Source organism: Parambassis ranga, chromosome 2, assembly GCF_900634625.1.
Source record: "Parambassis ranga chromosome 2, fParRan2.1, whole genome shotgun sequence".
NCBI classification, from domain to species: Eukaryota; Metazoa; Chordata; class Actinopteri; family Ambassidae; genus Parambassis; species Parambassis ranga.
Genome location: NC_041023.1, coordinates 28007343 through 28033324, shown reverse-complemented (window position 1 = coordinate 28033324; position 25982 = coordinate 28007343). Strand labels below are relative to the sequence as shown.

Here is a 25982-nt window from a genome sequence, read left to right as displayed (position 1 = left end):
GATCATTATGATCTGAATTACAAAACTGTGTGGGATTGTTTTACATGGCCCTCTAAAGTCAGTGGCTCTTTCAAAGTAAAAGCATAGTGGTAACATAATTTTCAGTTAAATTTCATAACATTTTGATCTGAATAATGGTTTTCATTGGACAGCATAATAATTCATCTTAATGTTAATAATTAAACAAAATAACAGGAAATTTGCAAATGCAGCCCAAACCACTTTTCCACAAACATAAGTATGTGTCCTTCTTTGTCAGTCACCTAGTGTTTCTGTTATTACTGAAAACAGACATTTGTGTATTAGCAACATGGCTGAGTGTGAATTTATAAGTGACCTGAAAACGTAGAAGCAGGCTGTAAAATTTATTACGGTACTCTTGTAGTTATTACTATCGTAACCTTCAATCCCTTTGAGCTTGTGTTCCCTTGTTTATTTTTATCAATAACTTGCAACCTGCTGTCTTTGTCCATTGTAAATTATGAATATAATGCAGCAGACAGTATACAAACATTTAAATTTGAGTTGAAGTTGAATCTGAAAATGATCCTCGATAACAGAAGCACACGAGCAGATGTATGGCCAACAAATGTTCTGTGGCATTGAACTCAGGTGACTGGAGCAAAGTTCATAACATTCTGCTTGCATCTGCTAATGGCTAATGAATAAAATGCTTGTTTTGCGCACAGTCACAACATAATAGTTTATTGAATGGATATTCAATATTTTTGAATACATAATAACGTAGAATACAGTGGGACATTCAATTTTATTACAAGAGGACATTAAGAAAATATTGGTATAGGGTTTAGGAAGATTTAGAAGCAACTGGATTACAATAACCAGCCTCCCTGTCTGATTAACAAAGATGGTCAAAGTATAAAACAAAACTACAAGTTCAGGCTCCATCTTCAAAAGTGTTAATGACCAACAGAGACAGACACTAAGGCAAAGTGTGAAAACTTCTCAGCCACACGTTCAATACAAACACACACGCACCACGCAGTATGACTTTTTTTTTTTTTCAAAAAAGAAAAAAGACATGGCACTAAAAAGTGAGTCCTCGTACTATTTTTTTAAAAGTAGATTAGAGGCTGGATTTGCCGTAACCCGAGGTCCAAGGTCAAGGATGGACCAAAACAACAGACACCTGTCGTGGAGATCCTTGAGTCACTAAAATAGCTATGTCACTTCTCTTCAGGGGTTCACAAAAATTCAGAAATGAAGGGGGGGGGGACAACTTGGGCGATGATGTCAGAGGTATGAAGAAAAATGGCTACAATTCAGATTTAAACTTAAAAAAAGTGAAAAAGTAGAAGAGGCAACACTTCTTTCTTTACTCCTCCTTCTGCTCTCTATGCTGTGCTGCCCACGCCCTCTTCTGTGGCTGGGGTGTCAAACGGGCTGGAGGAGTTGGTCTCCATGGCCTGGTAAACCAAGAAAAGGAAAACAGCCACAACGGCCAGCAGGAAAAGCTTTACCCAGAGAGACACGCTGCGGCGCGTTGCTTTGGTTTGGCCTGCAGGGGGAGCTGCGGAGAGGAGCCTGGAGGTGGAAGAGGAGGAGGTAGAGCCGGTGAGGGAGGTGGATGGGGGCAGGCAGTTGACTCTGTTGACAATGTGGCTCTCTGTGTAGGAGTAGCTGCTGGTCTTGGTGCTTTTTGGAGAGAAGAGGCTGTTTTCATCATTCCACAGGTCACTGGAAATCACTGGGCGCCCAGCTGCTCCTCTGATGGGTCGTCGACATGTAGCTCTACAAAAAAAAAAAAATTTAGAATTCTGGCTTTGAATTCACGTTAAAAATTCTGCACCTACTATGCACCACTATTGTTGGTAAATTGCCTGGCTTAGCATTTGCAATGTCAACCAACAGTATAACTTTGGATGAGTGCCAGAGCAGCGTTTTACCTAGCTGGCTAACCTCCCCCTGACTTGCTGTGCATAAAAACCACACTCTTTGAGAAACAAGAAATTTGAATTACTGATCATGATAATTGACTGCCTTGTCATATTATTCTGCTACCTAACATGGCCCATAATAGGAAAAATACCAATCACATGAGAGGTGGGATATAAAATGCTGTTATCTGCTCGGAAAGTTGCTAATGATTACAGCCACACTGCATTTATAGCTCTGTTGGCTTTGTATAAGCTAATGAAAAACTTTGCAAACATGTTTAGTAATCAAGTAGCCTTTAATTTTGGCCTCAGAAGGCTGCTGCTCAGAATTTATCATCACCTATGTTGCTATACTTTACTACTAAATTGTTCAAATGAATTATATTTGGAACACTGAGACCAGCCATAAAGGACTCCTGGATGACAAGGCTACCTTAATGATGCTGACACATGTTGTTAAGGCATCAGTCATCTTCCTTATAGATGGACAGATAAAAGCTATAGGCTATTGCTGTTATTGATCAGCTTCTATGGTTTCTCCTGGTTACTCACGTGATTCCTGTTGGAGTGTTGATGTCATTGGGAAACAGCTCCTTCAGGACATCCTTCTCCTCCACTTTGGGGGGTTGCACACTTGCTGCAAGTTTTTCCACCTTAAGACACATGAAAAATCACACTGTTGATTTGGCCAGACTTCCAGTGGAACAATAAAAATTCCCACCACTTTAGTGCAATAAACTGCAGCTGCAGCTTTGAACCAGCAGAGGGCTGTCTGCTTGATATCTGACACCTGTGACATGTGACCACTACAAACAACCACCACAGTACCACTTTGTGTAACACAGAGACCCCTCTGTGGCCTGCAGCAGTCATTCTAACTTGTCTGAATAATATATCCTTGTGTGAGAGAGTAGATACACTGCTAGGTGTCTTCACTGGGTTGCAAGTTGACAGCAGGCTGGTGATTTTCTGTTGCCTCCATCTACGCATTGGGAGCTCTGTGGGGACGCACTCCTCCTGCCCACAAACAGTGTATGTGTGAGTGTCTGTGTCGAGGATATTTTACCAGCTGCCACACAGCTGTCAATGCAGAAACTCTCAACAGCTGCACACACACAACTGGCCAGTTTCTCAGTCCAAGAATATGTAGTGTAGATTTAGAGCATATAGAATGTGTGCAGATTTTAGATGTGAAACAGAAAATATGAGAGGAGACACTGAGTTGAGTTGTACCCCCGCTGCAGAGCCGCTGCTAAGTGTCACAGACCAGTGGGCCTCATGACTCTTAACGGGTGAGATGTCACACATGGGGCTAAAGGTGATTGGGTCCACTTGGCGGAAAAGAGGTGAGGAAGGCCTTGATGGCTTGGCAGCCTGATGTGGACTTTGTTGTTCATGGACAACCTTAGACTTGTACAGAACACAGATTGGATTATTTGACAGACATTACCAAAAAACAAAAATAAAAATATAAAATTAAATGGGTGATTACACACACTAGCTGCTGTGACACTCCGTTTTAGTCCTGTTGCAGCTTTAATACTTGACTCGGGTTCCTGAGATGCCAACACAAACACACCAAGTCAATCAGGACTCCTAACACTATGTCTACACCAGCCACATTTTATTTCACATGTATCTGTAGGAACAGGCTACAACATAACAGATTGTAAACTGTGGTATGATGGAGTTGTGAGCAACAAAAACAAACAGAAATGGAGCATTTAACAACACAAAACAACTAAGTCTCCCTCTAATCACCGTTGTGCATGTGTTTGTCTGTCTTTGTGAGGACGTAGGCTGGCTACATACTAGGGCTTAAATAGGGTAAGAGGACTCCAGAATACATGCAAATAAGTACCCTCACAAAGATGTACAGATATACACATCTTCGACTTTGCATAGTCACAACCATCAAATACATTGCCTGCACTGCATGTGAGTGTGAATTATCTGGTGGACACGCTGAGTATAATTGTGTGTAGAAGTGTTAAAGAGGAGGAAAAAGGCTGACCTCTACCAGAGCAGGGCTGAGCACAACTGGGTTGTGAGATGAACACTTGCTGGGTTTGGGAAGACGCAGGTCCAACTCTTTGTCTTGGACCTACAGGTCGACAATTTAAAAAAAAAATTGTACTGCATGGATTTCCAGCTCAAATTCAGCTGCTAGTATTTTAAAGTCAAAGTATGTGCTGTGTGATCTGTGAGATGTTTCTACACCTTGATTGAAGTCCACCTGTGGCAAATTAGATTATTTGGACATGACTGGAAAAGCCACACACCTCTCTTTAAATGGCCTCACCGGTGACAATGCATATCAGAGCAAAGACCAAGCTATGAGGTTAAAGGAACTGCCTGCAGAGCTCATGTTGTCCACCACCACAGGTGGACTCTAATAAATGTGTATAAACATCTGAGAAATGATCAAGAGAAATGGGAAACGCCGAAGTGGAATTTCAAGTGGTTTTGTCTGATTACTTGTGTCAATGTACATTTTGAAAGTTTTTCATTTTAAATACATTTGCAAAAATTCTTAAAGATCCTTAAAGATGGGCAGCAAGTTGGAAACTTTCATTGGATGGTATCCAGGGATACATTTTTGGTGAATGTGAGGCCACAGCTAATCCGGTTTTTCTTGGAAATCCAGCCAAAAAAGTGCACCTTGAAGAAGGAGTTCCCAGGATCTCTGCAGTTCTTTTTTGTTGTTTTTTGGCCTCCCATCTTGACCACAGGACTAGACCTTGGCGTATGTCCCATATAATCTTCCCCTGATGAACTCTGATCAGGGGGACCACATCACAAAATGAAAACAATTCTGAGAATCAATGAAGTGGTAAAGTGCCAAAGACCCCACTAGGACCAGATAAGTGTGCCTGTGATTCATCTTGACAAGTGAAACGCAACCCATTAGTGACAGGTTTTCCACACACACTCCCACCCCTTAGGTGCAGGTTGAGATGAGCTGATAAGAATGTCTCATCTTTTCAACAGATAAGCAGAATTTGAAACCAACAGAGGGTGATCAAACATCCTGCCACAGCTACCTGAGCAGGTCTGGACGAGAAGCCATCATGCCCAGCCCAAACCTGACTATTATGTCTTAGGTGAAGCGTCCCATCAGACTCCAAGCGGATGGGATCTACAGTCCTAAGTTCCTCAGGCACCATCTGCTGGGCAGAGGAGCCATAATGTAAGGAATACGGGAGGACAAACTGTGGAAAGATATCCCAGGAGCTACAACTGTGCACCCACTGCTTTTAAACCAGATGTGAAACAGATGTAAAGGTGGAGAACAGACGGTGGTTTGGGTGTGAATTGTACACCAGGTGGGGTATTAAATCAGTGACAGTGTTGATCCCAGATCGAAGGACAGTATTCACCGTTCTAAGAGATAACCGCCTGGAGGTGCGCTTTATTATAAGGACGGGCTCTTCACCACCTTCATCATCCATCAACTGGTCACTCTACACACACACACACACGGTATGCATACATCGAAACACAATCAGAACATCAAGGTCTGGATTATAGCCCATTTACTACCATTTATGTCAACATTATCTTCTGTCATCTTTTTTTAATGCACACATTAACCATCAAGGTAGGGTAGGAGATTTCATTCTCATGCACTTTTTGTTAAATTAGTGTAACTTCTCTCTACAATCCGATAGCCGATTAGTTCGGCAGTTTCGCATTAAAACGAAGAATATTAATCATCTGTGGAAGCTATAAAACGCTAAAAACATCAGCCAATCCTTCGGGTGGACCCTGCGCGGAGTATAGGCTGGTTGTCACTCTCTTCCTGCTCTGCGCGCACCAGAGAGGTAAGCGCATGATGGCCGAAGTCACAGACCGTGGCTCGTCTTCAGGTAAGGCGCGTCCATGTGATTGGGAGGCGTGGCTTCAGGGTGAGCTCCGAGAGATAGGGGCGTGTGTTTACTTTCGAAATCTGGCTGACTCTCACTGCGTTTTCAAAATCTCCTACCCTACCTTTAAGCTAAAATGTGTGTGTGTGTGTGTGTGTATGTATATATAGTTCAGGGTTTAGACCGTTTTGGAGAAACACAAAAGCTTAGGTTATCTTGACTAGGAGTTTAAAGCTCATCAACAGTTCTTCCTCAGATCACAAGAATGACCAAAAATATTGCTAGTTTGATACAACATTGTTTCACACTGTGCTTTAACAATGGACTAATGACCTATGCTAAACCTTTTCTCCATTGCAGACATGCACAGGCATCACAAAGAAAAGGACTGCTGTATACTGTAATACTAAGAATACCAAAGATCGACACACTAACAGATGAATAAACAGACAAAATTTAAAAAAATGTCGCTGATGACTTTGCAAAGAACAATAAGAAAGAAAAACAAGTCCAGATACACAAGCTGAGGGAAAAGAAAATGCATGCTGAAGGCCACATGTTTCTTCATTACCTGAACTTAATGTGATTACATCAGTAAGAATGAGCGCATCACTGTTATTACAAAACACTGATTATTGGCTCTATTTCTGCTGGAAACCTCAAATCAGGAGAAAAGAGGAAAACCACCTAAGCACACAGACAAACACACACACACCTCCCCCTCCTTCACAGCTCATATCAGATTATTGGAGTCAGACCACTAATTTCCACATGCCTCTCATTCCTCTTGTCCTCAGCTCAACAGGTGCACGTTCACCGTCTGAGCAACAGGAGGAGCTGTTAGCGACCAGGGACAGGGAGAGCACCAACAACACAGCGCTGAATGGAGAGCTGCCACATGTGGGAGTTCACACTGCAGCCATTTGCCTACAAGAACAACTGAAAGTGGGTTAAAATAGAGAATGTAACATTCTCAGTGGTTTACGATTACAACTGTACAGACTTGTACAGAACACAGATTGGATTATTTGACAGACATTACCAAAAAACAAAAATAAAAATATAAAATTAAATGGGTGATTACACACACTAGCTGCTGTGACACTCCGTTTTAGTCCTGTTGCAGCTTTAATACTTGACTCGGGTTCCTGAGATGCCAACACAAACACACCAAGTCAATCAGGACTCCTAACACTATGTCTACACCAGCCACATTTTATTTCACATGTATCTGTAGGAACAGGCTACAACATAACAGATTGTAAACTGTGGTATGATGGAGTTGTGAGCAACAAAAACAAACAGAAATGGAGCATTTAACAACACAAAACAACTAAGTCTCCCTCTAATCACCGTTGTGCATGTGTTTGTCTGTCTTTGTGAGGACGTAGGCTGGCTACATACTAGGGCTTAAATAGGGTAAGAGGACTCCAGAATACATGCAAATAAGTACCCTCACAAAGATGTACAGATATACACATCTTCGACTTTGCATAGTCACAACCATCAAATACATTGCCTGCACTGCATGTGAGTGTGAATTATCTGGTGGACACGCTGAGTATAATTGTGTGTAGAAGTGTTAAAGAGGAGGAAAAAGGCTGACCTCTACCAGAGCAGGGCTGAGCACAACTGGGTTGTGAGATGAACACTTGCTGGGTTTGGGAAGACGCAGGTCCAACTCTTTGTCTTGGACCTACAGGTCGACAATTTAAAAAAAAAATTGTACTGCATGGATTTCCAGCTCAAATTCAGCTGCTAGTATTTTAAAGTCAAAGTATGTGCTGTGTGATCTGTGAGATGTTTCTACACCTTGATTGAAGTCCACCTGTGGCAAATTAGATTATTTGGACATGACTGGAAAAGCCACACACCTCTCTTTAAATGGCCTCACCGGTGACAATGCATATCAGAGCAAAGACCAAGCTATGAGGTTAAAGGAACTGCCTGCAGAGCTCATGTTGTCCACCACCACAGGTGGACTCTAATAAATGTGTATAAACATCTGAGAAATGATCAAGAGAAATGGGAAACGCCGAAGTGGAATTTCAAGTGGTTTTGTCTGATTACTTGTGTCAATGTACATTTTGAAAGTTTTTCATTTTAAATACATTTGCAAAAATTCTTAAAGATCCTTAAAGATGGGCAGCAAGTTGGAAACTTTCATTGGATGGTATCCAGGGATACATTTTTGGTGAATGTGAGGCCACAGCTAATCCGGTTTTTCTTGGAAATCCAGCCAAAAAAGTGCACCTTGAAGAAGGAGTTCCCAGGATCTCTGCAGTTCTTTTTTGTTGTTTTTTGGCCTCCCATCTTGACCACAGGACTAGACCTTGGCGTATGTCCCATATAATCTTCCCCTGATGAACTCTGATCAGGGGGACCACATCACAAAATGAAAACAATTCTGAGAATCAATGAAGTGGTAAAGTGCCAAAGACCCCACTAGGACCAGATAAGTGTGCCTGTGATTCATCTTGACAAGTGAAACGCAACCCATTAGTGACAGGTTTTCCACACACACTCCCACCCCTTAGGTGCAGGTTGAGATGAGCTGATAAGAATGTCTCATCTTTTCAACAGATAAGCAGAATTTGAAACCAACAGAGGGTGATCAAACATCCTGCCACAGCTACCTGAGCAGGTCTGGACGAGAAGCCATCATGCCCAGCCCAAACCTGACTATTATGTCTTAGGTGAAGCGTCCCATCAGACTCCAAGCGGATGGGATCTACAGTCCTAAGTTCCTCAGGCACCATCTGCTGGGCAGAGGAGCCATAATGTAAGGAATACGGGAGGACAAACTGTGGAAAGATATCCCAGGAGCTACAACTGTGCACCCACTGCTTTTAAACCAGATGTGAAACAGATGTAAAGGTGGAGAACAGACGGTGGTTTGGGTGTGAATTGTACACCAGGTGGGGTATTAAATCAGTGACAGTGTTGATCCCAGATCGAAGGACAGTATTCACCGCTCTAAGAGATAACCGCCTGGAGGTGCGCTTTATTATAAGGACGGGCTCTTCACCACCTTCATCATCCATCAACTGGTCACTCTACACACACACACACACGGTATGCATACATCGAAACACAATCAGAACATCAAGGTCTGGATTATAGCCCATTTACTACCATTTATGTCAACATTATCTTCTGTCATCTTTTTTTAATGCACACATTAACCATCAAGGTAGGGTAGGAGATTTCATTCTCATGCACTTTTTGTTAAATTAGTGTAACTTCTCTCTACAATCCGATAGCCGATTAGTTCGGCAGTTTCGCATTAAAACGAAGAATATTAATCATCTGTGGAAGCTATAAAACGCTAAAAACATCAGCCAATCCTTCGGGTGGACCCTGCGCGGAGTATAGGCTGGTTGTCACTCTCTTCCTGCTCTGCGCGCACCAGAGAGGTAAGCGCATGATGGCCGAAGTCACAGACCGTGGCTCGTCTTCAGGTAAGGCGCGTCCATGTGATTGGGAGGCGTGGCTTCAGGGTGAGCTCCGAGAGATAGGGGCGTGTGTTTACTTTCGAAATCTGGCTGACTCTCACTGCGTTTTCAAAATCTCCTACCCTACCTTTAAGCTAAAATGTGTGTGTGTGTGTGTGTGTGTATGTATATATAGCTCAGGGTTTAGACCGTTTTGGAGAAACACAAAAGCTTAGGTTATCTTGACTAGGAGTTTAAAGCTCATCAACAGTTCTTCCTCAGATCACAAGAATGACCAAAAATATTGCTAGTTTGATACAACATTGTTTCACACTGTGCTTTAACAATGGACTAATGACCTATGCTAAACCTTTTCTCCATTGCAGACATGCACAGGCATCACAAAGAAAAGGACTGCTGTATACTGTAATACTAAGAATACCAAAGATCGACACACTAACAGATGAATAAACAGACAAAATTTAAAAAAATGTCGCTGATGACTTTGCAAAGAACAATAAGAAAGAAAAACAAGTCCAGATACACAAGCTGAGGGAAAAGAAAATGCATGCTGAAGGCCACATGTTTCTTCATTACCTGAACTTAATGTGATTACATCAGTAAGAATGAGCGCATCACTGTTATTACAAAACACTGATTATTGGCTCTATTTCTGCTGGAAACCTCAAATCAGGAGAAAAGAGGAAAACCACCTAAGCACACAGACAAACACACACACACCTCCCCCTCCTTCACAGCTCATATCAGATTATTGGAGTCAGACCACTAATTTCCACATGCCTCTCATTCCTCTTGTCCTCAGCTCAACAGGTGCACGTTCACCGTCTGAGCAACAGGAGGAGCTGTTAGCGACCAGGGACAGGGAGAGCACCAACAACACAGCGCTGAATGGAGAGCTGCCACATGTGGGAGTTCACACTGCAGCCATTTGCCTACAAGAACAACTGAAAGTGGGTTAAAATAGAGAATGTAACATTCTCAGTGGTTTACGATTACAACTGTACATGTAATCAGAAATGTAAATCTGCATAGCCGGAAGCCTGAACAGAGAAGTCAGTGTGTGGAGAAGTTTCTAGCATGTGCATGGCAGCAGTTAATCCACATCATGTGCTTTGAGCCCGACATGCAGCGCTGACACACTGAGGCAAGTTAGGCGTGGTTGCACTCCAATAAAAAAAACAAAAAAAAAACACACACTTCCTCTGCCAGTGTCAGAGGAAACCGTTTAATCAAGTTCAGCTGCTGAACATCTACCTGCTTCACTGCCAACACACATCTACTTCCAATGTGCAGCTCAGATTCATGCATTCTTTTTGAGGAAAGCAAAGTGCAAAACTTTTTAATGGTCCTTAAATGCATCAGTCTACAATTCCAACCAAATCTAAGCCTAAAATATATTAAATTTGTTTCTACGCGTAAAAATGAAAAATTCACAAACATAAACTTGTGTAAAGATTCTTAAAAAACAAAATGACAACAAAAAATCTGAAAAAGTTAATTATTTAGAAAAAAAATTGCTATAGGTACTAATTTCAATGTATATGGAGTAGGTAATACTCCACACACCCCAACCACACGGAGAAGAACACGGGTGTATCTGCAAAAAGTTTTTTATCTTTTTGGGCATTCAGGAGCGCGAAAACTCTAACTTTTGAAAACGGGGTCCCAGAGTAGATACGTTTCAAATCGCCATTTCCATCTTTCCGTGTGTACGCCCAATACGCAACTATTCTGAAACGATGACGCCACAGCTCCACCTCTCCCATAACCTGCATGCGCTCATTCCGACAAATGAAGTTTATAGTTCCATGTTATTCCGTTTACGCATGCATTGTGTGTGCATGCCCCATGTTTTCTTTTCTGTTTTTGTTGTGTTTTTGTGGTAGAGTTAGAGCGCCACTCACAGACCTGGCAGTGGTTTTCAGTGATTTTGTGTAGATGGGACACTTGCATTTACTGAAAATATGCTAAAAACGGTTTGGAAATGGAAATGACTTTGTCTCTGTGTGTTTGCTGCTGACAGGAGCGTCCACTCTGCAGGTGGTAGAGTAGAGAGTGAGTAAACAGATGCCTTACCATGCGGTGCTGGCTGCTGCGGGCACGGGTGGTGACAGGAGTCTTCCCTCTGCTCCTCACAGGTCTTTCCACCACTGGAGCTGGTTCTGGCTCTGGCTCTAGCACCGTCACTGGCACTGGCACTGGCACTGACTCCGGCTCTGGCTCTGGCTCAATCATAGGTTCTGGCTCAGCTACAGGCACTGGATCTGGGACTGCTGTCACCTCTGGCAAAACACAAAACTGATTATACAGGTGGGTTTTTACACATTTTTAGTGATGGAGAACAAATACTTTTTTATTTTGTATCAGTGCAATTCTTTTTTTAAGGTGTGCAGGCAGCCATGAATGTATTTCATTTTAATACAATATAAATCTAGTGGAAAAATACAGTTTCTGCCAAATACATTGGAAATTGGATGTCAGTGTAAAATCCATAGTATTTTTGCAGGCCACAGCATGCAATCAGACTGATACGCTGCCTGAATGACACTGCACATACCATTGAGGATATAAATTATATCACACTCAAGCACTCTAACCTGCTCTGTGTGAATGTTATACTGTTGTGCGCTGTCCTTACCGTCCTCCTTGTCGCTGTACAGGTCCGATTCAGAGTTGCCGTTGTGGTTGATTGGTTGTATTTCTGTGAGAACCACCTGGGGCTGCTGCACAGGGCCGTCATCCAGCAGCTTCTGTAACTTCTTCTCGTACAGCTTGCGGGTGGTCGCTGAGAGGAGCAGCAGAGGGGTCAGTCTACAGTTGATGACACATTATGTCTATAGCCTATTTATTAAAAATCTACAACAGCCTCTTTTTTATATTGTGCCAAACTGAGGACAGGAGCATTCTGTCTAGTCACTCTTGAGATGGACTGGTAAACTGAACCTAAGTGGCACGTGAGCATCAGCTGCGTGTGTGTGTGTGCACTGCATCTGTTCAGACACACATCTGTTCTGCACAGTCAACTGTATAATATGCTACATGGTCAAGGGGAAGAAAGCTGCCAGACAGGTGCATGGTGGTGCAGCTGAACATTAGCGGGCTGAACAGTGTTATCTGCTGTTATTTTGTCATTGACCTGAGGAGATATATAACTTGGTTGCATTACCATGGTCACTTAGGCTGCAAATCTAACTTGCAGTAGTTTAAGTTCGGGGTTTAAGCTTCAACCGGCAACAAAGGAAAGCCTGAACTTTGAAGCAGACTGTAAGGTGTACAATGTGTACATTGCCATTGTACACATACTTGTTCCCCTTTTTATTATAACTAACATAAGTATGTATAAGTATGTACATAAGAATAGTGCCAGATCACATCATTACTAGTATATTTTACCACTTAAAAATAGGTTAATTAAATAGGTTAAATATTGGTAAAAAATGAATAAATAAGCTGCAACATATCTAGTATTTGCAGTAGCGATGACACCTTCATATTTTCTATAATATCCACCTGTTTCTTGTGCATACATACACAAATGTCTGAAGCAGTGAGCCTGGATTAAGAAGGTTTATATCCACCACTGGGGACCTAAGATTCCAATAGAATTTAACCCTTCCTGCAACCAATGAGAATCTTGATTCAGATTGTTATTAGTAATTCAGCCTAATTGCATCATGTCTTCCATATGGTTTTCAGTGAGAGCTCTCGAAAGGTTGAATCTCTACTGGAACTTTTCTATTGAAAGACTCCTGTGAATTCCTTCACCTGTGTGCAGTGAGTTGCACAAACACAAAACATTTCTGTTTGTGTGTGTGAGTGCAGTCATGTATCTGCATGTAAAGGAGAGATGGCTTTTGGCCCTGCTGCAGAAACCACTAACCCACAATCGGCCCCACGTCCACTCCATGCTTGATCAGCTCGTCCCTGAGTCCCTCGTCACTCAGCGCAGTCACATCTAGCTCGGCTGGCCGGACCTTGTCTGTTTTTCTTGTAGCTTTCTGTGGAACAGCAGAGCAGCAGAGTGAATAAGTGGGTCAGATCAGGGACAGCCATGGATTTATTTTTGTCCAGAGGCAATTTAATCAGTGAGTAATGACACCAAAGGAGCATAGTTTCCAGTATGGGTTTTCCTGCTGAAATAATTCTATCTATAATTCTATAATCTATCTAACCTATGTGCAGATCAACTAGCTACATCACCCTTATGTGCACTAACGATCATGTTACTGTTATGTACACAAACAGCCATGTTTGTTTTGTGTGTACAAGTGACAGAGTTACCCTTTACGCGCACAACTGGCAATGTTACCCCTGAATGCAGAGGCTGTGTTATCCTTGACTGCAGAAACAGAGTGTATATATACATATGAAGGCTTAAACCTGGCTTACAGTTGTGTTCAAAATAATAGCAGTCCAATGTAACTAACCAGATTAAATCTGTTTTCTTTGTATAAATCATATTATTACATAGCAAACAATTTACCAGCAGTTGTAGTAGAGTCAGAGAAACCAACAGACTCAACATTTATGATATGAATGCTTTCGAGTCTGTGTAATTTAATACTTAGGTGAAAGGGGCCTGCTCTAAATAATAGCAGTGTGGAGTTCAATCAGTGAGGTCATTCATTATGTGAAGAAACAGGTGCCATTCAGGTGGCCCTTATTTGAGGATGAAGCCAGCACATGTAGTACATGCAATTCCCTCTTACAACCTGAGAAAGATGGGTCGTGCCAGACATTGTTCAGAAGAACTGCGTGCTTTAATTAAAATGTTGTTTGGAGAGGGGAAAACATAAAGAAGTGCAGAAAATGCTAGGTTGATCAGCTAAAATGATTTCCAATGCTTTAAAATCGAAAGCCAACATGAGAGAAGTGGAAGAAAACTGAACACTAATGATCAGCTCCTGGGAGATCAGAGATTATCTAAAGTTACCTGTGAGTACTGTGACAATTAAGATTATCCTCACACAGGCGTCTTCTCTCTGAAAGAATCCCCTGCAAAGTCCAACTGATAAAGAAAAGACATGTGCTGAAGAGGATGCAATTTTCCAAAGAACATATCGACTGGCCTAAAGAGGAATGGAGAAACATTTTGTGGACTGATAAAAGTAAGATTGTTCTTTTTGGTTCCAAGGGCTGCAGAGAATTTGTCAGGTGACCCCCAAACACTGAATTCAAGCCACAGTACACTTTGAAGACCGTGAAGCATGGTGGTGCAAGCATCATGATATAGGGATGTTTCTCTTACTATGGTACCGGGCCTATTTATCACATACCAGGGATCATGGATCAATTTGCTTATATCAAAATACTTGAAGAGGTCATGCTGCCTTATGCTAAAGAGGAAATGTCCTTGAAATGGGTGTTTTAACAAGACAATGAACCTAAACACAACAGTAAGCGAGCAGCCTCTTCGTTCCAGACCAACAAAATTAAGGTTATAGAGTGGCCAGCCTAATCGCGGACCTTAATCCAATAGAAAACTTGTGGGGTGACATCATCATGCTGTTTCTGAGGAAAAACCAAGAAAATTATGGAAAGTTGTCAAATCATCCTGGACTGGAATATCTGTTTGCAGGTGCCAGAGGTTGGTCGACTCCATGCAGCACAGAAAGGGTTATAAACAAGGGTTATACAACTAAATATTAGTTTAGAGATTCACAGGTATGCTAAATCTGAATGTTTTTTTAATTTTATTTAGTAAATATTTAAGTTTGTAATGAAAAATGCAGACACTGCTATTTTTTCGAAATTTGAAATAATCACGTTTCTCGTGAATTATGAAAAGTTCTGGCCAAAACAAATTTTGTTTTTGTTCTTGCCACCTCAGAAGCACCAATAGATTTCTCTGTTCTAGTGGAATATGTAACAAGTTTAAGTCACCTGACTGGGTCTCTTATCTAATCTGTGTTAACTCAAAGCGAAGCCATGAGCGAAGCTGACGTTGAGCATATTTAACCCCCCCCCCCACCCCCCCCACCCCCACCCCCACCCCCCCAAAAAGTAGTAATCGTTCATTATCAGTATCATCGTTAATCGAGGAAAAAGCTTTAAATTAATCGTGATATTGATTCGAAGTAATATCACCCAGCCCTAGCAAGAAGAGGTGAGCTAATTTGCTCAGTTTCAGTCACCACTGTCTGCAGCACAAGAAATACAAAGAAAACTCACAGACGGTGGCATAAAAAACCTGCTGCTGATTAGCACTTTGGCGGTAGATTTGCAGAGGGAAGCAAACACACCAATGCACAAGTATAAAGGCTTGCTGTAACTCGTTTCAATTGGCTATGGCAGAGGCTCTGTGTAGAAGTATATTTGTGACCAGACAGCAGCCTGCATGTAGGGACACACCAGAGGGACAGGCTAGCAGGTTAGCAGCAACTGGAATTTTAAAGTAAAGCAACAAAAATCTATGAACATCTAATGACACAATTTGTACTATTTCTTACTATTTCTCTAAAAATCAGACCATAATCCAAAGATGAGGACACTTCAAAAATATCACCATTGTAACACTCACTGACAGACAAAACAGAGAAAAAGTCAATACTATTGCAGCTCAGCTTACACAATGATGTCCAAAGCAACAGTGTCCCACCCTGCTCTGCTGCTCATCTCCAAACATTTTCCTGTAAACCAGTAGGCAGGAGACAGTTATAGAAACCCGTTTATCGGGTTTATAAGTATACTGTACATGCTTTTAATCAACACAACTTGCAGCTAGTTTACACTGTTGAATTAACATTGAAAGAAAGATTTATATTAAAACATATTCTTCAAGGTAAATAAAATGTGTACATGTTTTTAATAGTGGTCCCAGGAGGAAAAACAAAGGGACGAGGGACAAGAGTCAGAACAGATGCTACAGGCGTTTCGTGATAGTAAACAACGTGCAGGACTGTAGCTGCCCCTCACAATCCAGCCTACAGGAAATTACAGTGTGTTTGAAGCCAGCACTCTGAAATAAGGCCCTGTGTCTTCTCCTTGGCTCCTCGCCAAAAAGACTGGGAGTAAACAAAGCAAGCGTGTACAAAATGCTATGTTGTGAGAGCAGCAGTTACACATGCCGCCGCCTTATTTTTTTTCCCCAGGTCATTCGCAGGACACAGTTTTCCCCCATATAACTCATGTTTCGACTTTTCATGGGGTCGAGCTATGGATATAATCCTGACTGCAGGGCCCCATTCTTTATAATGTATCGAATCATACAACACACGTGCAGTTCATATGGTGCAGCAGGTGCCCAACAGATTTTAAAAAAGAAACATGTCTTCTTTTGATAAATCTGACTTTATTTGATTATAAAAAGGCGCAAAATAAACTATACTAGCACTAGGATAGTAGCAACATGACATAAATTCAGCTCATTCACAGTATTAAAAGCTCAACAACAGAAGCGATTGAAGTAGCAATTTTTTGTGTTGTCGTTTATCAGAGGCTGTATTTGCCTAATAAGAGCCACTACCATCAGATGATATTTACTATTTATTTTAAACAGGACCATAACCTTCTGAACCTTTGAAAAACGTTAAAAAAATACACACACACCAAAATTATCACAAATAGACTTTAAAGTTTCTTAGTGGACTTGAATGCACTGAAATCTTAGCTAAAAAATAAACTTTAATAAATCACAGAAATAAGCCATTTTCTCAAACCTTTTGCACTCTTAAGCATAACCATGAAGCTTTGTCACATGACAATTTGGCTGGTCAGCAGGCTTTTTACACATTGACGTAATTAAAGTGAAAAAACTGTTTTGTTAGATGCTATAAAAATGTCATGTCTATATCCTAAAATCAGCCTCAGCAGTGTCTCAATTACAGTATCAGTGTGGGGGGGGGGGGAGTAAATCAATCTTTGTGACTTGAAAATAATTTCTCAGTGATAGCAAACTATCAACATTTAGGGCAGACCATAACATTCTTAACAGGCTTTAACTTTGGTGTACATTTGTGGAATGTGTGCAAAGAAATGCTGACACCCACATAACACACTGCAGCTATATGCCAGCAGACCACTTCAGCCAAGGTGGTTAAAGTAGACCTTCATCAAGTATCATCATTTGAACATAACACAAAGCAACTATAACTATCAAATGACTATCTGCAACACCCATATGTTAAGAATACAACAATAATTTTCAAATGCTGAGCTGCTGCTATAGATCAGAAGGCTTCCACACACAGAGAGACAGTATTTTGTCTGTCTGGCTCTCTGTGGGCCCCGAGCGGGGTTTGGCCTGGATGTGAGCCAGGCTGTTTCATAATCACAGCAGCCTGGGCTAGTGAGCGGGAGAAGAGGAAGGGAGGAAAAAAAGTGCTCCTCCCCCTACAAACCACACCCTGGTATTAAAAGCCATAACTGAACTCTGAGCTCATGGCTCTGTGAGTAAACTCACTACAAACACTGTCAAACTTTCCTTTATTGCTCCTTACTAAAGCCTGGATGAAGTAGTAGTGGGTGAGATGTGCCAAGACCTGTGGCAGCATACCTGGCTGAGTAACAATGGGGCATGTATGGTTAGCCAGAGTTTACTCGCTACAATTGACCACAACTATTTTCATCTGACACACACAGTGTGCATAACTCACAGCCAAATCTTCTAAGTTTCAACCACACAGAGTACACTAAGAATGGGAAAAACTTCAGGCATGAAGATGAAATATTTGAGCCTTTAAGGCTGTCTTTGACTTCAGTCAACTATGTGAAAAATGTGTGGAATGAATTTCTGAGCAGCTTCCCCACCTGTCCTTCTTACCTGCAGCCTGTAATCACTGTGCAGCCTGACATGTAATCAATAGGTATCGCAAGATAAACAACATAGATACTGAAACACCCGAAGGCTAAGAACAAACTAATTACACATTGCCTGTGTCTTTTGTAAAACCTGTGACTTTTTACTACTCAAACATGGTGGAAGCATTTCCTCAAAGGGCGTTCAGATAACAGCGTCTGTTTGCACTCTGCCTTTCAAGCCTGATCAAAAAATTATTGTGCACAATTTGCAACACCATGAGATGCACTTACATTTTCGATAGAAACCGTACAAGTGCATATGAGTTATTTCAGCCACCAAAAATGATAACTGCTAAGGCTATTTGCTACATAAACTGGTCACGGTATGAGCTGTACTAGGATCAGGTTGACTTGGCACCCCTGCCTTTCTAAGGGAAACCCTGTACAGAGCAAACACATGGAAAACGGAGGAGGAGTGGTCAGGGACATTTTCTTTTGACTTTAAAACTGGACCCCTGCTAAATATGCTGAAACAATCAATCCAAGCAGAGAAAACACACACTCTTTAAAGAGCAGACACATCAGCAATGAGCTCTTTCTCTGAGTGAACTGCTTTGAAAGTGACGTTAAGATGCCCGCAGACTGCCCGATAAGAAGAAGATAAGAAATTCAAGGGACATTAACAAATTACATGTATTTTACTTTAATCGCATTATGTCTAAAATTGATTAAATAAATTACTACAATGTTGATTTTTTTCTTTATTTAAATGCTGACATGGATCCATGTCCATGGAAATATTGGTAGGAATGCGCACCGCAGCTCTTTTCCACTACTGCTTTGTACATCAACGATGCATGTGCTGATAACAGTGGTTATCCTCTGACCATGCTGGTCTGAGATGTAAGTCTTAAATATCTAACACTAATGATGGACAGTATATGTAAAAGCTACATCCTGATCAATATTTTAGTCTGCTGATATTGGGAGCTAATATTGGCTCATCACAGATACTGCGCTGTATTGCCCAATATTTAGGCATCATTAGGTAGTTTGAGCTGCTTTAAAGGGTAGGGTAGGAGATTTCATTCTGATGCACTTTGTTAAATTAGTGTAACTTCTCTTTACAATCCGCTAGCAACCAATTAGTTCGGCAGTTTTGCATTAAAACGAAGAATATGAATCATCTGTGGAAGCTATAAAACGCTAAAAACATCAGCCAATCATCTGTCGCGATAAACAATAAATCAATTAATTGCGCGATAAATTAAATGGGCTTGATAAGTTTTTTGGCCTGCGTTAAATTACATTTGCATGCTGGTTTGTTTTCCTCTCTTTCTCTCTCTCTCCCTCTCGCTGCCAAAGAGACTGGATGACAAAAGGCGTCACTCCGGTGCGTCGTAGCGTATAAAAGCCGTCGGACTTTATATGGCCCGCGGCTTCTGTCTTAAAATGTGTCAAATCAACAGGTAGCTCTTATTTTTTTAACTCATTGTGTAACGTTTACGGGACGTTCTGAGCAGACCACGGTCAGCTCGCTGTCTGCGTCGCCACGGTGCGTCACAGCGCTGCAGGGCTTGGACATTACAGCAACACAGAGAGCTCTGAAGCTGCTCAACACCGTTTCAACACTTTGCCACAATTCACCACGACACTAAACATGCTCATGTATAGAACCTTCTCTGCCTTCTCACTGGCGGCACTCACTGCAGCGCCACCCATTAGTCCTCTTGCCCAGTCCTCTGGTGCCATCTCTGCTGTCAGTTTCTATGTGTTTCTGTCTACATGGTGGCGTTTGTAAAATTCACTGCAGCTGTCTGCAGCGGCCTGATGCGCATACACACATGCAAACGCAAACGCGTGTGCACACAAGCACATGTGCGTACAGGTGAGCCCACTCCCAGAGAGTGCGTGTTGTTTGGCTCTCGGTTGCTCATGACGTGCTAGTTGGTTTGACTTAACTCCATTGACTATGCTCAGATAAGCCATGGTAATAGGCCTACCACTACTCATAATAATAATATCAACATGAATATTAATATCATTAATAATAACAATAATAATAATAATAATAATAATAATGTTGATGATTGGGGGCCTTTCCAGTGTTAAATGTTCTTTAGAAATTAAAGTTTATTGATCTTATGGAGAATCTTGAAAGTATCGGATCGGGACTCGGTATCAGCAGATACTCAAAATCAAATGACTCGGACTCAAAGGCAAAAAAACCTGATCGGGACATCCCTAGTTGTCACTCTCTTCCTGCTCTGCGTGCACCAGAGAGGTACGTGCATGATGGCCAAAGTCACAGACCGCAGCTCGTCTTCAGGTAATGCGCGTCATGTGAGTGGGAGGCGTGGCTTCGGGGTGAAATGAACAATGACCCACCAGTTTTCCCTTTTTATCAGTAAAAGTAACATACTATCAAACAGGGTAGCTCAGGGACAGATTAGGCCCTGGGCCCCGAAAGGAAAAAGGTCCCCAAAGACAACCGTAGTATATGATTTAGGTCCTATTAAGACCTATGTAGGGTTGGGTGATATTGGCAAAAAAATTAATCACGATTAATTGTGGCATTTAGCCGATAACGATTAATTTGACGATTAATTGATGACAATTGCACTTACATGTTTTTGACTCTAAATTGGCACAGTGTTCTAAAATGATACCGACAAATCATCAGTCAAGTTAACTACTTCATTCTAACAGGATAAGCTGGTGAGTAGTGATTAGGCACCAACCAGCCATGTGTGAAATAGTTATTGATAACAGATGCACAAACTGCTTCAAAATAATAATGAAGCAAACATTTAAAGTACCGTAGCTTTGTCCTTCACTTGTTCTTATCTTCAGGTCACAGAGCAGTGCATATCAACATTAACATTAAACAGGACAAATAAGTTCAGAAAAGTCACATCAGTAATTATTTCAAGTTAAAAATGTATCTGTGCAAATGAACCTGTGACTGGAATATGTCCCACACTAGTGCATGTTTTCACTCAGACTGTAGAACAGCAGCAGAAAAACAAACAAACAAACTAACTGGACAATTTCACATTTAAATGTATGTGTGTGCAAATCAACCTGCATTACGTTCTTCCAGCGCTTAGTTTGGTCGTAAGCAGCACAATGACTAAACGTATCGCGGATTCTTGGCTGAGTGGAATTCTTTCCAATATCTGCTGGAGGAGACTTCGCTGTTGTAATGTTTCCTATCTTGCTGTGGAGTCCATAAATAAAGATTGGAGTTCATTCTTTTGATACAAGCAAAAATCCAGTTACTATGGCAATAACCAACGCTCCACGCTTCACCTAATGCATGTCGCGGCACTATATACAGCTGTAGCCGGCATTGTGTCCTTGTTGCGCTTTCTTCGTGCTCCGGCTTATGGTGACAGACGTTGAACCTCTGTTAGGATCGTGCTGCTCCGCATCTTTTAACTGAACACCACTGCCTTCCACCTATTGTTATTGTGCGTGGGTCATGGTGAGAGTAAGTTGTAACGCTGCACACAAAAATGCGTCATCTATTGAGGCACTAATCGCCGTAACCGATAAGTGGCAAATATTAATCGATGACAGTTTTTCTGACGATTAATTGCACACGATACGATTTTGCACAAGCCTAGACCTATGATGTGGCACGTTACGTGTTACAAGATTGAGGGCCCCTAAAAAATATGTGGCACTAACATACCACATGCGATGGGCCCTATAAAGGTATGTGGTATTACATAACCTGTGTTAGTTGGCTACAGGGCCCCATTAGCATATCAGAATGGATAAAATAGGAAAGACAGCAGGTAATATTTCAATTTGGATAACATTGTAGTGTATGGCCCCTTGAGCACTTGGGCCCTGGGTCTGGGTGCAATAATCCATCTCTGGAGCCAGCCATTGATTGTCATTATACTGAACATATATTTGGAATATCATATCTAGCAATCCACTGTGGACATGAAGTTTCCCCAGTTCATTTGTTAGAGGGGTATGATTTAGCATCTAGAACAGAAAATGAAAGATAAAAGTTTTGGTGCCAAATTATTTAACAGTGAATGTCTCTTGTAATAATGTCTTATGTGTCCAATGTGAAAACAAACTGGCATTTCCCACAGTAGTCTGACTCACATAACCGTCAAATAATCAAAACAACCATTAGAAACAGCACAACTCTTTATTCAACTACAAATCTGTTTCCCATCATTGAGATTGCATAACATGTTCCCTGCTAAATCCAGCAGTCACTTTTCCACATGTGAGCTCGTACTGAGGAGACACACACAATGCTACAATAGTGTAAACCCACACCAAAACATGGGTGGAGCTTCTGCTTACACACAAACCGATTCCTCCCCCTTGCATTCCTCTCACTACACCTTTACATTATCTCTGTCGTATCTCATTCTTTCCGCCTGAGAGATTCAAACATCCCTCTAACTTTAACTGGTGAGACCCGTCTGGTCTGCGATGCCTCCCAAGGGTTATTCATCATTTTAAATCTCATAAAAGATTGCTTACCAGCACAACATCTCACCTGGACAGTCTGTTGTTATTCCACACCACTCCGTCACCTCCCACACACCTGACATGTCATTTTTTGACTCCACCTGTCACTTTTGTTCAGCTCATACTCGTTAGACATCACGTACACATCTGGCTGCACACATGTTCCAAGCACACATCCAGATCCACATTGAAAACACACACATTCTGCACTACATGCGTTGTTTCACTGCTGATTTATTATTTACTCTTAAAAGACAGCTTACCTGTAGCGTTAACAGGCCAGATGAAGCATCTAATTAACATACGTTTTTAATGAAAATCTTAACAATCCATAAATTACTATTGAAGCAGAGCAGGAATGTTTAAAGAATCCTCTCACAAGCCTGGAGGGAAGTTTAAAAAAAGCACCCAGAGCACAGTGTGTTCTGTTGTGGTGTTTTCTCTCTGAGCCACATTCCAAATCTCAGTTTTACTACAACGCATCAGACAGAAAACAGCAGAAAACCCCTTTCACTACTCTGTGACACCACATACTCTGCTATATTTATGATCTCCTTAAAAGCTCAGGTGATTATTTCACTGAAAGCTCTTTTTTCCTGTCAAGTAACAAATCGATTTATGGACAAATCACTTTAGCTGTGTACTAATTGAAATTAATTGAAATAACTGAATTTTTTTGGCTGTGTCTGTAAGAAAATAGCCATATTTATCCTTGGGCAAGGCACTTTACCTGCATAGCCTCCAGTGTACTCACTGGTGTATGGCGCTCTTACTACTACTTACTACTTACTACTACTACTGCCTTATGCAATTTCCCCATTGTGGGACTAATAAAGGTTTCTTAATATCTCAGATTAAAGTATTCCAACATGGCAACCTTTACTGCAACACAATTTACAAACTACCACAATCCTATAAAGATATGGGAAGCAGTGATCCAATATTTGCAGTGGTTTTTGGACGATAAGGCCGATCTGTGTGGCTGATCTAGTAAACTCAATTCTATGTTTTCAACACGTGCCATGACATGCATCAGCAGCAAGCCCAGCTTGCTAACATGACTTGACTCACAACAAACAGTGAAACAACACAGAGCTGAAAATGACAAGAGTTCCTATGGGTGTACATAACAAAGGTGATACGATGAAGCAGTTAACTTTCACTGACAGGGTGAGAGCGACAAAAATAGCTGCTCTGGAATTGATTGTTTTAGATGTGAAGTTTGATTCCTGTTATTTTGAATGCTATTCCAAGCTGCTGCTGGTGCACACATATTTATTGATTTATTAATATACAACCCTTCATATCCTAGGTATTGTTATTAAGACCAAAAAAGTCGGATCAATGAAAAATCCAAAATGACAGCATCCACATCTGTATGCGGATGCTGCTACATCTGCTACAAATCAAAGTATTGTAATCAATGCAGCTTAATCAGGTACTAGCTGTTTGCAAACACCATAACTTAAGTCCTCAAAGCTTCGGCCAACATATAAATCAATACCAGTATATCTGTAATAAGCAAATATTAGCAGATAACATATCTGTCGGGCTCTACGTGCATTCAACGTCAGCCTGCTTCAGAGGAAACTCTTTGAGAGTTCCGAGGAACACATGCAGTCTGTGGCTGCAGGGGGAATATTATTATTAAAACAACAGAGGAATGCTGAGAATCCTGCATCGAACTCAAAGCTTCAAAGCTGAAATTCAAACTCCAACAGAAAATACATTCATTCATTTTACAATGACATTAATAACAAAACAACACAAAGCAGCGACTCCATTCACCCTCTGAGAACACAATCTGATTAAATTATCATGTCAAATGATTAGCAGGATGGGAGAGAGACCCCACCCAGATGGCACATCAGATCCAACAACAGATTATCAACTTGATACCAGCACAAACAAATGGAAAGACACTCCTCCAACACACGTTTAGAGATGTTGCAAAGCGGGAAATTTTCAGAGAGGAAGTGAAAGCTTGTGAATCTGGAATGTGGCCACAGATTCATTCATGGGGCTTAAATATCCTTTAACTATCCGAACATGAAACAGAAAGGGTGTTAATAAAAGGAGAAACAAAATCAAAATAAAGTACACGCGATTCAAATCTAGAAAACAAGGCACATGTGTCCATCTTTGGCTGGTGTACAGAAAGGAATGTTTGGGTGGAGACCGCTGGAACAAACTGTGTGCCACATCAGAAGTGTATTTTATACCGAAATGGATGGCTTATCTATTGATTAGGTAAGATTCGTTGCAAAGTAGGAAAAGAAATATCATTGTGGACATGCTTTCATTTGTTTTACACAAAAGAGACTGTGATAAAGGAACAGCTGTATTCATTATAACGTGTATTTCTATATTTCAGCAACAAAAGTATGGCCCTACCCTAACGTGAAGTTACTAAACTTGGACCAGATTGCGCCCTCGCTGCCTTTGAAGAGTGTCCCAAATAAAATTGGTACGAATGTTAAATTCATAATAGTAAAACCAAACTCACTGTGCCGGAGGAGCGACTTCTGCTGGAGACCACGGGCGGCGGAAGCTCCTCGTCGCTGGAGAAGGCGTCCAGAGTTGTGGCCGGGACATACTTCTTGTTCTGGGATGTCAGGTTCTTCAAATAAAGCTGCACGAACACGTCTTTGGTCGGGTTGCCGCTTGGTAGCTCCACGTTGTGGGCAAGCAGCTCACTCTTAAGCTTGTCCTTGGTGAGCACAGACGGGTCGTCCAAGTATGCCTGCATGTCGGCGTGCAGATGGAGGGACAGAGTTAGCGTCGGCCGGGTTTTAGCTAGCTAGCTAACTGGCTAGCTAACACAGAGGGGGGAAAATTGGAAAAGAGAGAAAGGTGGGGGGAGATTTGATTCCGAGTAGAATGGCTAACCAGCGCCTCTTACTGGATTTAACTCGCAAAACAACTAATAACTATGGAAGTAAAAAAAAGTGTGCGTCGAAAAAAACAAAATATAGCTATAGCTGTTCTCGTTGTTCCTCCTCCGCTGAAAGGAATGCAGAGATGACGGTAGTTCGCGATGAGCGGTTGTTTTGGGAAGAATCCTTACCAGAATGATGCCGCTCATGTGGGAGGACGTGGGCCGGAAGTGGCTGTCTGGAAAGACGCGCTCTAATTGGACGAAGGCTACGACAGCGCGCCTTCTTATTGGTGAACTTAACATGCGACTATTGAAAGTGAATTGCACGCTGCATGCATTACGCTGTTGTGTTACATGCTCTTGTATCAGTTTTAGTCCACATATATCCCTCCTAAATCATTTTTTGTTGCTTATTCCACCTTTAAAATCAATAAATATGTTATAAAATAAGTAGTTCGGGGGAAAAATGGTTGTAATTAGGAGGTAAGAACCATTTTGCTCCTCTAAAAAAAAGTAGTTATTTTGAGATTTAAAAGCTGTAATCAAGAAAAAAAGGAAGTTATAAGAGAAAGTTGTAATTTTAAAGTGTATAAAAAGTCAATTATGCTAAAAAGTAATAATTAATGGACTAAAAAGCCAC

General features: G+C 41.4%; 1 protein-coding gene across 3 annotated transcripts; it reads right to left on the bottom strand.

Annotated features, from left to right (window-relative positions):
• Positions 1-689: 689 nt before the first annotated feature.
• tmpoa (thymopoietin a) lies at positions 690-25573 on the bottom strand. 3 transcript variants are annotated; one of them, XM_028422672.1, is made up of 9 exons: positions 24971-25573; positions 13100-13217; positions 11858-12004; positions 11296-11501; positions 7371-7460; positions 6853-6912; positions 3132-3308; positions 2451-2551; positions 690-1752 (listed from the first exon to the last, which is right to left on the bottom strand). In XM_028422672.1, exons 1-9 carry the CDS (start codon positions 25211-25213, stop codon positions 1356-1358), a joined length of 1539 nt encoding a protein of 512 aa, XP_028278473.1. In that variant the 5' UTR covers positions 25214-25573; the 3' UTR covers positions 690-1355. The 3 variants fall into 3 exon arrangements, with proteins under 3 accessions (XP_028278473.1, XP_028278482.1, XP_028278492.1); XM_028422681.1 differs by lacking the exon at positions 6853-6912 and adding an exon at positions 3395-3454; XM_028422691.1 differs by lacking the exons at positions 3132-3308; positions 6853-6912; positions 7371-7460 and having other exon boundaries at positions 24971-25565.
• Between the last annotated feature and the right edge of the window lie 409 nt (positions 25574-25982).

Bases quoted from the DNA above. Each gene is read 5' to 3' on its own strand.
- tmpoa (XM_028422672.1), bottom strand. From the start codon at position 25,213: ATGCAGGCATACTTGGACGACCCGTCTGTGCTCACCAAGGACAAGCTT. The intron at 3,309-6,852 runs GTGTGTAATCAC...GTTCTGTACAAG, and splicing joins GGAGTGTCACAGCAGCTAGT to TCTAAGGTTGTCCATGAACA. The intron at 1,753-2,450 runs GTGAGTAACCAG...TTTTTTTTGTAG, and splicing joins AACACTCCAACAGGAATCAC to AGCTACATGTCGACGACCCA.